This window comes from Podarcis cretensis (genome assembly GCF_951804945.1).
Source record: "Podarcis cretensis genome assembly, chromosome: 6".
Lineage (NCBI taxonomy): Eukaryota > Metazoa > Chordata > Lepidosauria > Squamata > Lacertidae > Podarcis > Podarcis cretensis.
The window spans coordinates 49767806-49784727 of NC_137175.1; the positions used below are offsets into that span (position 1 = coordinate 49767806).

General features: G+C 44.9%; 1 protein-coding gene across 1 annotated transcript; it reads left to right on the forward strand.

The window, feature by feature from the left end:
- The first annotated feature begins 127 nt into the window (after window positions 1-127).
- On the forward strand, window positions 128-6535 carry CYB561D1 (cytochrome b561 family member D1). The gene is made up of 3 exons (XM_079981965.1): window positions 128-278; window positions 3258-3295; window positions 5951-6535. Exons 1-3 carry the CDS (start codon window positions 143-145, stop codon window positions 6446-6448), a joined length of 672 nt encoding a protein of 223 aa, XP_079838091.1. The 5' UTR covers window positions 128-142; the 3' UTR covers window positions 6449-6535.
- Window positions 6536-16922: the final 10387 nt, after the last annotated feature.

Sequence of the window (16922 nt, forward strand, 5' to 3'; positions counted from 1 at the left end):
TCAGCTCCCCCCGAGAGACCCGCCCCGTGGCCTGGGCTCCGCCTCCCTCCCCGGCAGGTGTGCGTCGCCACCGGCAGCGAGCCGCACCCTGCCCGCTCCTTTCCCCGCCTGTAACAACAGCCCAAGGCGGAAGCGTGCTGCAATGTCCGGCGCGCCGGCAAGCGCGGAGCGGCGCGCCCTGCGTTGGCTGCGGCGGGGCTGCGGGGTCCTGGCGCATCTCGCCGCGCTGGGCACCACCGCGCTGCTGCTGCTGCTGCTGCTCTCCAGGCCCGGCACCCGTGAGTTGACTCTCCCTCCCGCTTCCATTCCCAAGGCAAACTAACGGGACGAAGGGGGGTGGAAAGAGCACCGGTTCCTCTCCTGGCCCAGGATGCGCCTTGGAAGACGTGCGCCACGGCCACGTTTTTAGGGTACCCAGTTGCTGGACCCGATGGCTCGCTTTCGCAAGGTTAAGGGGCTCTTGCGCTGGAGTTTCTGCTCCCTGCGTTTCCTCCATGGTTAGGCCTGCTCTGAGTCGACCCACTGAAAGTAATGGGCTTGGCTTTAGCAGAGTTGAAAGCTTTAGGTTCCCCTTACCTTTCCAGGCTACACACACGAGGGATTCTACGATCTTTGCAAGGAGAGGTCGATGATTGATGTAAAAATGAGCGGACTGCAAGTGATGTGACAGGGTGGTTGAAGGGATGTTAACAAGGCGACTACACACACAGGCAGGAGACCTGCCACTATCACCACCGAAACAGCATTGAACAAATGTGCACACAGCATTGGCTTGGCTGTAGTAGCAGTTTAGCCATATGTCGTTGCTCCATTTGCAGTTTCACACTTGTGAACGGACAGACAACCCCCAGACACAATTATTGTGCAACCTACATTTGAATAATGCACAGGTAATTCTAAATGGAACATTGTCTAAGTAGTTCACCTGAAACACTAATCCCAACCAAGCTTGCTTCAAGATATCCCTGTCAATTTCTGCAATGAGCTCAAAAACTGTTGGATTAAAGATCTTACACCCTTGTATAAGCCACTTTGTGGAGCTACTTAAATGTTATTAACCTATGTAATAATAATAATAATAATATATAAAAAACAGTTTGCTGTATGTAAAATTGTGCAGCCCCCATATTGATTTGCATGTGCAGCAACAGTGGGCATGTTTTCACTGATTATTGTGTGTCCGTGCTAAGCTGAAGCCATTTATGGTAAGGGTACCAGACATCCCTGTTTCCTGGGGACAGTCCCCAGATTTATAAATCAGTTCCCTGACAAAATCCATCTATTTAGTAAGAAGTTGAAAAGTGTCTCTGGATTCATTGAAAAAAATATCTGGTAACCTTAATTTATGGCCTCTGAATGCTCCACCTTTCTCCCAAGGAGCTCAAGGTGGCATACATGACTCTCCATATTAACCTTGCAACAACCCTGGTTGGTTACACTGACGTACAGTGACTGGCCCAAGGTCATCCAGTGAGCTTCATGACTGAGTGATTGGGGCTAGAACCCCAGTCTCCCAGGTCCAGCACTCTAACCACTACATCACAGTGGCTCGTATACACGCAGGGAAAATGCATGTGCTTGACTGTTGCATATGACAATACCTGTATACATATGTCTTTTCCTACATGGAAGTACAGGAGTTCATAATATTTTGAGGTGGATACAACAGCTAGTTGGGGCTTTGTATTGTAACAGAGCGAGAATATCCATGTTCTGGCTCTCTAAAATCCATGACTGTAACCTCATGAAAGGTATTGGACTTAAGCTTTTAACTGAGCAATTCAGTCCCATTTACTTCAATGGGAAGCCAAAATTCTGGGCATAATTTCCCAGCTTGCTACTCTGTCTGGCCCGTTTTCATAGTGCAGTACAGCTACTCAAGCTTGTTCCCATATATTTTAACATAGCATTATATTCTGCCTAGTTTTCTGCAATCATTTAAATGCTATAGCTGCCTTTTGTAATTTATTAATAGCCAGTGTGGGTGTTTTTGTGAGTCCTTTCTAGTGAAGTCTGGAATGGTTTTTTATCTTCTGTTCTGGCTGCTGGAAGTCTTATTTTAGAACATGACAGCTCTATAGTACATAATGGATGTTTCTTATTTCAGAATCCAGCAGCTTCAGTGAACTTTATAGGGCAGACACACCAGATCTCTGCAGGCTCTTGTTTTTGAAATTTTGATCCGGCAGTCCTATTGTGTCTGTCTGTGTTAACATAGTGTGGCATTTTTTTTTAGGTTTGAGCTTTTTATACATGCTTTTAATAACTGGGCATGAGTCAACCACAGCTAAGCACTTTTAAATGGAGAGCTTCTATTGGAATTAAGCACATGCATAAGTCTTCCACTAAAACCAACAAGGCAATTAATATGCAATTACAATCTGATTCCTACTGAGTTTGAGTGGTTCATGCTGTAACTTAGGAGGACTGGGTGGTATTCAGCTAAGTTTTTTATTCAGAGCACTGCTGTTACAATCAATGGACCTAACTTAGCCATGTTTATTAATTTCAGTGGGTTTACTCTGGGTAAAACTTAGTTGGATATCACCCCTTGTTTCTCCTGAACTAGAAAGGAAGAGCTGAGGCCTGCCCATTGGGAAAAATCTTTTCCTCCTTCCAGCTTTTAAATTAGATCATCTTTCTAACCCTAGTCTTAATAGAACAGGAACATGAGGGGGAAATCCACCTACTATAGAGCAGAAGTTCTAAAGTTTCGTATGGTTGGAGAAGTCTTTGTACGTTCACTGGACTTTTTAAGAAGCCCTCCACTTCTGCCATAGAATCCCCGACTGTTGCAAAGGATGCTTCAAGGGACACAGTCCACAGATACAGGGTTCTGGCTACGCCTGCACAAATTAAAAGTTCATTTTGTGTTCCCTTGTGGTTGCTTATAGCGGGGGGGGGGGGGAGCAGTAGCGGTGGCCATCATGGGTAAGCTGCCTACCAGGAAAGTTTGTTTGCCGTTACAGGTATTGACTTTTTATTGAGGTGAGTCTGATAAGTCCAGATCAGGTTGGTCCAAGCTATGGCAAACACCGCCTCATCTGAAACTCTTGCAAGAAGCATTAACGAGAGTTCCTTCCACATGCCATATGTTTGGAAAACTTGCAGTGATGAACAATATACATGGATAGTGGTTATGATAGATCAGACTTCCTAGCTTGAAGGGGCAGCTGCAATCAAATCTGTTGTTGAAGTCATGTTTGTTTTTGGACTGGAACACAGTTTTGGCTAAGCATTTTCTCTCTTTCTTATAGGTTTGTTTTCCTGGCACCCTGCGTTCATGTCAATAGCAGTAAGTTGCTTCCTGCTTATTCAGTACATCTGCGGAATGTTGTCTGTTTTTGCCTAGGGAGAATATAGCAGAAAGCCTAGAGATGTGTACACACTCTAATCTTTTAGAGAGGTGGAAGGGCTTCTGTCCTCCTTTCGCAGCTGACAATGCACGCATTAATTTATCCCTGTAGTGAGCCTTTCAGATAAACCTGTTTTTGCAGTGCCTTGGGAGGTACTTGCTAAAATCCAAAATGCTCTCCAGAAGCTCTGCCAGCACTTCTAAATGGACGTGTGTTTTCGTTGTGGCTATATTTCAAGCACGTTTGCGATAATGGCTCCAATAGGACTCTCTTACACATGCTTAGTGGGGTTTTCTTTAAGGCGGAGATGGGGAATCTGTGACCCTCCAGATGTTGCTGGACTTCCATCATTCCTGGCCAGTGACCCTGCTGACTATTGGGAGGCTACATGTTCCCCATCCTTGTGGTTCCCCCCCACACTTTTACAATGACATACTATGGCCAGCATCATTCTCCTTGTCACTTCACCCCAACCCCCTAAGCCTTTTCACTTCTGACCTTGAGTCACTTTTCCCCTTCATGTGCTTCTTGGGTATGTGCTAAATAAACCATTATGTCACAGGATTGTGTTGAGCTATCAAGCTATCAAACAGAATAAAGGTAAGTTGGGGAGGTTATTGTTCTTGCAATAACATTTCTTTTTGTCCTATCCTATTCTTTTTGTCTGCTGTAGCGGATTGGTGTTTGTGCTTCTTTTAAGAAAGAAAAAACTCTGCAAAGCTTTCTGTATGTTATTTCAATATTTTTTAATAATAATAATATGCATGTGCTAAAGAGGGGACAGCTCCAGAGATGTCTCTCCTCTGACAAAAGGAGCAAATTGCCTGCCAAAGATTTTCTTCCCCTTTCCCACAGCATTACATATGTACAAGTGGTGACACCACTAGACAGAAACTCCTCCCACTCTCCTGAAAAAGTGATTAGCTGTTCGTAACCTAAGACTGCACATGCCATTTCCCTAGCAGATAGTCTCTGTACTCATAATACTGAACTATATTCTAGTAAATTATTGTGTTTAATTTGTGCATTATTTTTTTGCAAGCCACCTTGGAGGTTTCTTGGGAACTGAAAGATGGGATTAAAATGGTAACATAAATAAACCCCAGACTGGAACCATTCTAGAGTCTTGGCAGCTAATCTGTTACATGCACTTGCAATAAATAACTTTTCTTTTGTTGCAAAATGGCTCCTCCTAGCTTGGCCCCTTAAATCTTCCTTCAGCAGTTATGCTGCATCTGAAGAGTCAAATATGCCTATCATTGCCAAGAATGAAAGTGCTGCCCTATATCAAAGCTTCTCTGTGAAAAACTTGCTCTCAGCCAGGAGCCAATAACGTTTGGATTTCAAATAAAGGCCACAACGTCTTACGTTATGCAGCTTTTTAAAGAAGCTGTGGATTGGTAAGGCAGGTCAGTATGATAGTGACCTGTTCTTTTGATTCAGCACTAAAGTGCATACCAAGAAGTAAAGAGAAAGTGTCCTGGGGAAAAACTGGTTTCTTTCTCCAGCCTGTGGGATGTCCACAAATCTCAAGAGCAAAGCTAGATGTGTAGGGCTGCACACTTCATGCAGATCCCCCAGCCATCTAATTCAGGCATGTAGAGAAGTATGGCTGAAAGCCCACCATGACTGTAGACAGTGCTGTGAGTGCATATGCAAAGGATTAATGTTATGTGCTAGCAATGCCTTTACAGAGCTGTTGCCGTAAAGCTGTACTTCCCAGTGTTCAGGGAGCTGTGATAGTTAATCCAAATTAAAACTGCTTTTAAGCATACACTATAGATGTACATCTCATTTCTCTGTTCTTCCTCTGCTGGAGGAAAATGACTTATTCCACTGCAGGGCCCAATCTGCACAACCACCCCAAGGGAGGATGCATAGCAAGGGAAGGATGTTGCTGGTAGGTGAACCAGCAGGGACAGTGAGGAGGAGGAGAACCACCTGGGCCAGGAAACTTCAGGGTCAGCAGCATTCCTCTGCACAAGGATGTCAGCCTCAGCAGATGCCCAGTGGTGCTAACTCCCAATGCCAACCCTGTGCAACTCTTCTTGGTACGTTATAAGCCACCCTAGATAACACCAACTCATGAGACCCATTTATGTACTTGGCAGAAGAGCTCCCCCTGCCACACCAGGCCATGTCAATTCAGGTTGCAAATGAGAAGTGTGTTCTGAATGCTCTTGAAAAATGAACAACACTCCCCATCATCAACACCCATACCTGGATAAAGGAAAAACAACATACAGGGGAGAAGGCTGAGCTGAATACTTTCCCCTGAGCTGCTAGTCATAAGTGTACAGGGAGTTTACTAGCTATTGGAGCATTGCAAGCATGCATTATTTGACACTTGGCCGCCCTGAGTGGTGAATGAATGAAAGGTGTAGGGTATAGCTCCACTTTTAACTTAAAAACCATCCAGTCTGCACTCTGAAGTGGTGCCAGTTAGGAAGAGGCTTACTGCCTGCTGTGACTAAGTACATAACTGGTTCCAAAGCTTTGGCTGTGCTTCTGTGCTTGTTATTTTGAAGATTATTTGATTGGGAAGGTGACTCGGGCTCCACTGCTAGGTTGCTAATGGGTTCTTGTATTACCAGTTCTGCCTGTGCCTGACGGAAGCCATCCTGATCTTCTCGCCAGAGGGTCTCCTCTTCTGCTCCTGCTCCCACAAAATGAAAGTGCAGCTGCCCTGGACTTCCCAGACACTGGCCCTTGTGGCTGCCACACTGGGCTTGGCCTTCATTGTCTCCAGCAAGAACCGGAGTGAGCTTCCACACCTGGTCTCCTGGCACAGTGTTCTGGGACTCCTGACTCTCCTGGCAGCTTGTGGGCAGGTCTTGTGTGGATTCTGCCTTCGCTTTCCTCAGCTGCTGAGGATCTCGTCCGTGGGTCGCCTCCGGCTCATCCACATGACGTACGGACTGATAGTTTATCTGCTAGCCACCTTCACTGTGGCCCTGGGCATTTATTCCGACTGGTTTCAGGCCCAGATTAAAGGGGTGGCTTGGTACTTCTGCCTGGGGTTACCTTTCTGTCCTGCTTTGGTTATTGTGAAACAGATTACTAGAACTCGTAAGAAGAGACAGTACATTTGAGTCTTGGATCCCATCAGAACCCACTGGAATCAATATCACACCCCCATTGTTTTCTCCTATGCTTAGTGTTTATAACAGCTGAATTTAGCCTTCTGTTGACACCTGATTCTGTGTTTTATGTGCTGCGCCATGTTTTGTCAAAGTGACGTTTTGTTTTGTTTTAGGTCAAGTACATGCTAATACTAGTACTCCAGCATTCCGGAAATATGCTGATTCAATTTTCCAGCTCATTGATCAGGTAGACTCAAGTGCTTGGCTGAGCCTCATGCTTGAATCTAGGGTGCTTTTCCAGAAAACAGGATCAACAACTTGCTGTCTGCATGTTTCCAGTAGGACTTCATGACTACTGTGTCTTTGAAAATAGTTGCATAGAAACAATGGGGTTGGTTTTGAGCAATGTTTCATAGTTTCTTGTGTTTCTTAGATTCTGAAATGCTTCAGTAATTAGATGTGTAGCCACCCACAAGCTAGGAACTTCATGAGTTATACTCACCTGGTTTCTGTGCTTCTGGAATTGTTCTTCCCTCACCTGTCCAACGCCTGTGCTCTCCTCATGGTGCTTCACTCCCTCACCAGTTCCTTCTTTCTTTTTAGAATCATAGAATTGTACAGTTGGAAAGGACACCAAGGGTCATCTAGTGCAACACCATCATCATCACCATCATCACCATCATCATCATCATCATCATCATCATCATCATCATCATTATTAACACCACCTTTTCAAAGTCTGGGAGCAGCCATTGGCAATACGCTCTTCTGTGTCCCTACGAAGTTTGTCCTGGAGGGTGATGGGACCAAGAGAAGGGCCTCCCCCGAAGATCTCAAAACCCTGCCAGGCTCCCAGAGTGGCTTATATATTATCCATTAAAACAAGACAGCCCCTGCCTTGACGCTGCCTTGCAGGCTTACAATCTTAAAAAGAATATGCTATGCCACACAAGGAAAAAAGGATGTGGAAGGAAGGGGGCAGGGAATCAAACTCAGGCACCAGTTCTTAAAATGACTAGCTGGCGTCATTCAAGACTAGGAGGTGCCTGGGGGAGCTTGTCTTTCAGCAGAGCTGATGGAACGAGCTTTGCCTCCCATCACTCCCACTGATGACTCAACATGAGAGTGCTCTTAGACCTTGTTGCTTAAGCAGCTGAAGCAGCAGATAGCTTGGACCTCAGCTGGGTAGGGCTTTATAGGTCATATCCCACACATTGAACTGTCCCTGGAAGCAGACCCACCTTATTTCTGTGACCCTAAGTTGTTTCAAATTGTTTTTAAGTTTTAATTGTAACCTGCCCTGGAACCTAAGGGTGAAGGCTGGGTTGTTGTTAAGGAATGATGTGTGTGCATGTGTTATAGAAGTTAGAGGTCATTGCTTCACTGGAAGACAAAAGAGCAGGGTTAAGTGGTTAGCCCAAAATCAGTCAATGAATCAATAGAGAAAGTGGAAATATTTTGAATACCTCTAAGCATGTGCAGGGCAGCCTCCCCCTGCTGGGAACTGAGAAGCAGCACAGACTGGCTGCATGGATTAGTGGCAGGCGCCGTGGGTTAAACCACAGAGCCTAGGGCTTGCCGATCAGAAGGTCGACGGTTTGAATCCCTGTGACGGGGTGAGCGCCCGTTGCTCGGTCCTTGCTCCTGCCAACCTAGCAGTTCGAAAGCACATCAAAGTGCAAGTAGATAAATAGGTACCGCTCTGGTGGGAAGGTAAACAGCGTTTCCGTGCGCTACTCTGGTTCGCTAGAAGCAGCTTAGTTATGCTGGCCACATGACCCGGAAGCTGTACACTGGCTCCCTCGGCCAATAAAGCGAGATGAGCGCCGCAACCCCAGAGTCAACCACGACTGGACCTAATGGTCAGGGGTCCCTTTACCTTTACCTTACATTATGAGTGTGCAGAAGGCCCAGGTTCGATCCCTGGCATCTACACATAAAGGGATCAGGCAACAAATCACAGAATCTTAGAGTTGGAAGGGAACACGAGGGTCAACTAGCCAACCCCCCTGCAAATGCAGGAATCTTTTGCCCAATGTGGGGCTTGAACTCACGACCCTGAGATGAAGAGTCTCATGCTTTACTGACTGAACTTCTGCCCAAGACCCTGGAAAGCTGATGTCAGTCAGAGTAGATAAACAACAACAACAAACCTATGGTTACGTGAAACATACTCAATAAACACACAGGACGTAACCGGGTGTACTTTTGAATAAATAAGGTATACTATTCATTGTATCAAATTGTAGATTTCAATGGAAGTCTCATAAAGTTCAACAAAAAAAGCAGAAGACCCAGTGGATCAGTTCATTCTCTAGTCAGTTCATGCATAAGGTCCATACATGTATACATGTATAGGTATCTATTCCACCTGTCTGTTCTTAGAGTCCAATGATCCACATGAAGGGTTGTTACAGTTCCACAGAATCCTTTCACAGAGTCTAAGACAAGGATTTCTGGAATAAGCTAGTCTGAGCTGGAGCTAGCTGGACAAATAACCTGACTTGGTATAAGGCAACTTCCTTTATTCCTGTACTTACAGCAATGGCATATCTCACACTTGGCTTAATGTACCACCTCTGTTGATAGTGAGCTATATAGAGAGAAAACATGCATTCTCTTCTCTGGTGAACAACAACCCTCCCTCCCCACCTCCCTCCCCACCCCATTTGCTTCCATCACAAAATTTCCACAATTTTCCATTTCTTGTAATAACTAAGCTCTCCCTCAAAAGCAGCACCAAGCCTGTGCTGAATACCCATTGCTCAACACTGAACATCAATTTCCTGCTCTCCAAATATTCATGTTGTTGATAAATTAGATTTCTTACCTGCCCTTCAGGTGCTTTTGCCTGGCTAGAATGTCCCTTTGAATGGTGGCAGTGCCCCTTGCTTTCCTGAATGCAGAGATGGCATGGTGTTAGTGCAGAAACCCTGTTGTTTGCATAGCTGGAATGTAGTCTATTGTACGAAGTTGCATCGGTAGGTTGACCAACTTTTGTTGTCTTTTTTAAATAATATTTATTAAAGTTTCAAAAAAAGTTACAAGAATAAAAACAAAGAAAAGAAAAAGAGACAAAAAATACAAAGTACAAAGAGTAAAAACAATTAAAAACAAGTCAACCTTTCCATATCTTAACTTTCATTTACTTGTTTCCTTGACCTCCTCACACCTCCCTTTTTTGTATTCTAGTTCAATTAGTTATTTCAGCAAATCCTTTCCATTTTTACTTTTATCTTAATAATTTATCTTAATATATTATAACTTTACATTCTCACCTGTTAATAATCCATCTTTAAATACTCCTTTATAACATTACTGCTAAAACCACATAACTTCATTCCAACATCCTTCTAACATTCCTTAATTTTACAATATTTCTGTAGATAGTCTTTAAATTTCTTCCAATCTTCTTCTAACGACTCTTCTCCCTGGTCTCGGATTCTGCCAGTCATTTCTGCCAATCAAACCTGTTGGACCTGCCCACCATTAGCATGTGGCCACCAGAAAGTGCTCCATGAGGCAATGCAGTCCTTTGGGTGAATAGGCTTTCTCATCACAAGTGTGCAGTTTAGCTAACGGAATCTATAATAGCCTCTGCTTCTGTCTTGGGGTCGGTTAAGAAAATTCCCCAGGGGTCGGTTAGACAAATTCTGGAGCTGCATAGTTTATCTCCATGGCTCAGAAATGTTGTTGAGATTTCCCCTCTGACCACTAGTGCCTTTCAAAGGCCTTGGCGTTTTTGCTACGTAAGCAGCCATTGCTACCCAGGCTACAGCCTGTGCCGTCACATGTGGCACAATATCTTTTTTCATTTAAAGGAACTATTAGTAGGGTGCTACTTTCTTAGGTTTCTTGACCTGACTCACAGGTAAGCAGCTGGAACTAGGCTTTTATGGAAGACAATCTTACTCGGCTACGAGTGATCGCCAAAATAGAAGAAGAATTAGAATTCATGGTTGAGGCTTGGGAATACGCACTTGCTGCCAGGATTTGCAGTTTGGGGAATTCTTTGTGGTGGAATTGGACTAAGTAAGTACAATTTTGAAGCCAGGAAGAAACCTTTACTAGGGTGGTCTTCATCATGCAGCAGGTTTCCCGATGAGAAACTGGTGGTTTGAATAAGAAGCTGTGTGGAAACAGCGACAAGCACACATAGTGCAATGAAATCGAGTGTTTGGCAGGGGGGAGGGAGGCTCGGTTAATTTCATTGTACACAGGTTGTACATTGACAATTAAGGTATTATTATTATTATTATTATTGGAAACAGGAAATAAAAGTAAAATCCAAATCTAGCTTTTAGATACAGGTTATAGGTTTTCTATGCACATTCACAAGACAAATGAAACACAGATAGTCATTTTCTAAGGCTACCATGTTATTTGGTCAATATTTTGCACAATAAATTTGTTTCTACCGTGTTTAATACGTTCTAGGTGTCTTTCCTTAAGGGTTGTGTACAGTGGTGCCTCGGGTTAAGTTCTTAATTCGTTCCGGAGGTCCATTCTTAACCTGAAACTGTTCTTAACCTGAAGCGCCACTTTAGCTAATGGGGCCTCCTGCTGCCGCCGTGCCGCTGGAGCACAATTTCTGTTCTCATCCTGAAGCAAAGTTCTTAACCCAAGGTACTATTTCTGGCTTAGCAGAGTCTGTAACCTGAAGCGTATGTAACCCAAGGTACCACTGTATATCTTGCAGGAATTTCATATTTTTTCAGCACTAAACAACGTTTTGCAACTTGTTTCATCAGCTAATTAGCATGTAATGGTGGCAGGGAACACAGCTCTGGGATTTTTTTCAGGGCAGGAGTGATGTCATCTGCTGGAGTGCCAGGGCAATTGACAGACCCTCCTTGCTCTGATCAGTGAATGAGCTCGGGCTTCTCCACACTTACTTTTCCTCCATACTTTCCAGGCATGGTCCACGCTTTAAACCTCCATGTCAGAACACTCTTCTTTTTTCTTCTTTTTTGAGCTTTCTGCACAAAATCCTGCTCTTTACTGCTGAATTGGAGCAAACAGCAATCTGTGGAAAATCTGAATTGTCATTTGTTGTGTATCAGCTTTAATGAGCTGGTTTCCAGGGTGAAAAAAGAGCACTAGGGGAGAGCTTTAAAGTGGAGACCTGTGCCTGGAAAGCACGGGGCAAAGGCCAAGTGTGGATAAGCCCATAAAGTCCTCTTTAGCTGGTGGTGTGTATTACTTCACTCACTTCCTTCCAGGTGTGGTAAGCCAGCCCTGCTGCATTTCAGGGCCATTCTGATTCATTCTGCTGAGTGGGTCTCTGAACCTCTGCCCCAAAATCCTTCCTTGATGACACTGTGCTCTCTCTCTCTCTCTCTCTCCTGCATTTAAGACACTCCTTGGGTCTGTTGTTATGAGCCTATTATGTTGAGCTTCTGCTCTTCAGGCATCACCACCACATCACTGTAGGCAGTGCTTCCTTTGCTATGTAGAAGATGATTGCCTGAGTGATCTGGGTCACTGCTGAACAGATTGGCAGAATCCGAGACCAGGGAGAAGAGATGGTGGTAGAAGATTGGGAAAGTCTAAAGTTTGTACATAGAAATATTGTAAAATTAATGAGTGTTTGAAAATGAAACTTTATGGCTTTAGCAGAAATGTTATAAGGAGTTAAGTATAAATAAGTATTTTAGTATTAATGGAAAATAAGGTTAAAAATATGTTAAGACATTCATAATGATAAAAATAGAGAAAGATGGAAAGGATTTGCTGAAACAAGTAACAGAAGTGGAATACAAAAAGGGAGGTGAGAGGAAGTCGAAGAAAAATAAAATAAAAAAATAACTTTGTTAGTGATGGACAGTCCTAGATCTTGCTGAACCAGCAACAAATTTCAGCCACCGCTGGCATTAGGTTGGTAGGACTCTGGAAGTGGAAAAAGGAGTAGCTCCTCTGATTATAGATGTTTGAGCTGAAACCCTAATTCACTCTCCTTTAGCGGCACAGTAACTAAAATGGGTGAGGGACGCAGGTGGCGCTGTGGGTTAAAGCCTCAGCGCCTAGGGCTTGCCGATCGAAAGGTCGGCGGTTCGAATCCCTGCGGCGGGGTGCGCTCCCGCTGCTCGGTCCCAGCGCCTGCCAACCTAGCAGTTCGAAAGCACCTCCGGGTGCAAGTAGATAAATAGGGACCGCCTTCCAGCGGGAAGGTAAACGGCGTTTCCGTGTGCGGCTCTGGCTCGCCAGAGCAGCGATGTCACGCTGGCCACGTGACCCGGAAGTGTCTCCGGACAGCGCTGGCCCCTGGCCTCTTGAGTGAGATGGGCGCACAACCCCAGAGTCTGTCAAGACTGGCCCGTACGGGCAGGGGTACCTTTACCTTTACCTTTAACTAAAATGGGTAAGGATTACAGGTGAAGTAGAGCAGAAACAAAACACTTTCCACGTCTTCATTCCCCAGCAAGCTTCTGCTCGCTCTGCATAGTAATGTTGACACCAGGGTGTCTTATTTCTCACACCAGGGGCTCTTTCCTATCCATCTCTGATTTGCACATTTGCTTCTGATATTTATCTTTTGCAGCTCCCTGCTTCACACTTTCGTTTAGCTGCCATACCTGTTCTTTGGGAAAGAGCGCTCTATCGTTTTATCCCATCTGCATTTTTAGCCTGTAACTGCGATGGTTTTTGTATTGAATTTCGAGAGAGTGCTCTGAAACAACTAAGTTGACAAGTCCTACTGAGGACCAAGTCAGTCCCATGTGTACCCTTCTTGGCACACATTTCAGGTGTGCAGGTGTGTATGAAATATGTATAAGTGCACACATTCAGGTTTGCAGAAAGGAGTATGTGTGAGTACAGTTATCTTTTTATAAATGAGCCCTTGGAGCTGTGACTGAAATCCTAAACGAACTTAACCTTAGAGAAACAAGTTTGTGTTCTTCATAGAGATGTATAGGATTGCATTGCGAACTCGACCAATCTAGATGGACCATCTAAGAAGAAATGGATTTCATACAAGGATGCAAAGAATGCCAGGTGGATTGGGGGGGGGGAGGAATGCTGCCTTTTGCAATCTAGTGCCATCCAGATTGAGCTACACCTCCCCGTTGGCATAACCAATGGGTGGGGGTGATGAGAGTTGTAATCCAAAACCATCTAAAGCAGCGGTTCTCAACTTGTGGGTCCCCAGATGTTCTTGGACTACAACCCCCATCATTCCTGAGCTCTGGCCTTGCTAGCTAGGGGTGATGGGAGTTGTAGTCCAACAACATCTGGGGACCTATGTCCTGCGGGCTGGATCAGGCCCAATTGCATTCTGAATTCAGCCCGCAGATGGTCCGGGAATCGCTGCATGGATTGCCAGCGCGTGCGTTCTTTCCCTCTCCCTCCCTCACACGGCAGTGCAGCCTCTTCCCTCCCTCCTCCTGGCTTCTCCCTGCCCTGCCTAGAGGAGGAAGGGGGCTGGGCTTTGTTGGTGCCAGTAGCAGCAGTACCTGAACGGCTGCCATTTTAAGCAGCCCCTCTCCGGAGCCCTTTCACGCGCCACTCATCATCCCGCCGCCACCACCGCCAGCCCCTGCTGCTCGCAAGACACAGGTAAGCAGCCACCAGGGCTCTTGGTGCTCTTGCACCATCATTTTTTTTCAAAATATAGTCTGGCCCCCCACAAGGTCTGAGGGACAGGGGACTGACCCTCTGCTGAAAAGGTTTGGTGACCCCTGATCTAGAGGGCACCAAGATGGGAATGGCTGCTTGATTGAAAAGAACCACCTTCCAGGTTAAAGCAGCCTTCATAGCTGAGGGAGGAACCAGCAGGTGCTTGAAAGCAGCCAAGAGTCCAGGTTGGGTGCAAATGAAGGAAGCTCCCTCACAAATGATTAGAAGAGAGAAAGCAGATAGATGAAAGCCCCTGGATGCAAGTTGCTAGGAGGCTGAGACAAGAAACTCATTAATGAGGGAAAATAGTATATAGAGATGTTGGGGGATAACCCTAAGTAGAACAGAATATAAATAAAATCTGAGCAAAGATGGCACATTGGGAGATGCTTTGTTCTAGATCAGGCATAGGCAAACTCGGCCCTCCAGATCTTTTGAGACTACAACTCCCATCATCCCCTAGTTAACAGGACCAGTGGTCAGGGATGATGGGAACTGTAGTCCCAAAACATCTGGAGGGCCAAGTTTGCCTATGTCTGTTCTAGATGCTAGAATGCCAAAGTCTACCAAAATGCAGGGAACAAATATGGGGGTGTTATCTTTGAAGGTAAACATTTTTTGTGCTTTTTTTTGTTTAAGGTGAGGTGGAGTGGTTAAAACTTTAGCAATCTGAAATGCCAGGATACCCCACCTCTAGAAATCAGGTTGCTGTTAACGCTACTTTCCCTGAGATGCTTGATAAGCAAACCTGATAAGAGGTTTCCTTCAATGTGAAGAGCTGCCACTTCAATAAATGAAGGAATGTTGGAAGACCCCACACTACTGGCTACTTCACAGGCTGGTAGAAAAACAATCCACACAATGCAGCACTGGGCAACTGTCAGCTCGGGTACCAATTTGTTTGCAAGTGACTCTCCAGTAGGGATTGATGGAGCTAAGCTGTGCTTTCGTTTTTGTAGAATACCAGAGCTCACACTGAGAGGCTCTGCATTTGAAAACTGATCACGCGTGAAACATGATTGACAGTCACATGGAAACAACTTTAGGAAAAACACCACCTGCCCCTCACAAGCCATTGGGGGCATTCTGTGTCAAATGGATCTTCTTGGAGCCAACGCATGGCAGATTGTGTTATTGCCACCTCATTAGTGTTGTTATCCTATAATGCATGTCTGCCTCTGCCTCTGCAGTATTATGTATATATCGTGCTCCTCAACTGCCACAAGGGTTGGCAGCATTGCCTGAATCCAGAGTGCTGTATTAACCCCTGACTGTATTAACCATATTAACCCCTGAATCCCCAAGAGTAGAAGAACCACCCAGTGCATGATTCTAATTTAAAAATCCACAAGGGGGAGCCATTTGCAAAGGCTTCTTATAGGCAGCATTTTTTTAAAAAAAATAAAAAAATCCCAGTAGAAATAATTCACAGTGGAAATTGGATTCTCTGTCTCTGCTATATCCTCCTGCAGTTGTTGTGAGAGACACTCCATATAAATTGTGTTAATTGGTACAGGCTTCTCCAAACCTGAATACTCATGCAAGTCAGATGTGTCGGAAGCAGTTGCAGTAGCAGGTACTACAGAGAACTTAGTTGTCCAATTTACGGTTTACAGCACGAGCAGCAAAGTAACTTTGACATCTTGTTGCCACCAGGGCAAAATAACCTTTGTGTCCTCTGGCTTGTATTGCAAGCAAATATTACATTTTTTGTTGGCTGGATCAAGGAGCTTGTCCCGGCAGTAATGAGGAAAACACGTCTCGTTACATTTGGGAGGAAGAAACGAAACATTTTAATATGGGGTACCTATTATAATACATTCTCTGCAAACACAGTTGCAGAGTAAATAAATGTGTTAACAGCAGTCTTGAACTGCTAATAGCCTTTGGGTAAAGTAAAGGCTTTCCTCAATGGAAACATGCAGGAGATTCCACTAAACAGTACAGTGGTACCTCAGGTTACAGACGCTTCAGGTTACAGACGCTTCAGGTTACAGACTCCACTAACCCAGAAATATTACCTCGGGTTAAGAACTTTCCTTCAGGATAAGAACAGAAATCGGGCTCCGGCAGCGCAGCAGCAGCAGGAAGCCCCATTAGCTAAAGTGGTGCTTCAGGTTAAGAACAGTTTCAGGTTAAGAACAGACCTCCAGAACGAATTAAGTTCTTAACCCGAGGTACCACCATACAGGCAACTCCCAATTTATGCAGGGGTTACATTCCAAGGCACTGTGCGTTTATTTGAAACACCATTGAAAAAGCCTGAAAACACCTCATTCTGCCCCCGCCCCACCCATTTTGTGATTATTCAGATCACTTTCAGGTGTGGATGATGCATGTGTGTGCAGTTGCGCACATATAAAATGCAACAGTCGCTGCCTGTATTCAAATGCCATGACTACTCTTTATCATGGGATATAATGGAGCCATCTTGGAGATACAAGACCTGTTGGATAAAGTTTGTCATGAACACTTTTTATTTTGGGAATATCATGCTTAATTTCACTGAAACAATTGATATGAACAATGGATTTTTCTAGGAAAAGAGGTTCTGGAACTCATCATGAATACCTCCATCATTCTCTTAGAATGGCAATGGAGCCCACCTGAGAGGTGCCGGAACAGGGAGGGTGCCAGTCTGACCTCAAGTGGGGCAGAGTTCCACAAAATTGGACTCACAATACTTAATGCCTGGCTCCTCGCGGGTATGAGCTGTACATCTTCTGAGCCGTGAGAGAACACTATCAGTGACTCCTCCCAATGATCTCAGTGACCGAGAAGGTGGTATTTTGAGGTACCCTGGACCCAAGATGTTAAGAGCCTAGTCACTTAATACAAGAACCTTGAATGTGGCCTGAAAATTCAC

Coding starts and splice junctions, on each gene's coding strand:
- CYB561D1 (XM_079981965.1), top strand. CDS start 143: ATGTCCGGCGCGCCGGCAAGCGCGGAGCGGCGCGCCCTGCGTTGGCTG. Junction 279..3,257: donor GCTCTCCAGGCCCGGCACCC/GTGAGTTGACTC, acceptor TCTTTCTTATAG/GTTTGTTTTCCTGGCACCCT. Junction 3,296..5,950: donor CTGCGTTCATGTCAATAGCA/GTAAGTTGCTTC, acceptor TTGTATTACCAG/TTCTGCCTGTGCCTGACGGA.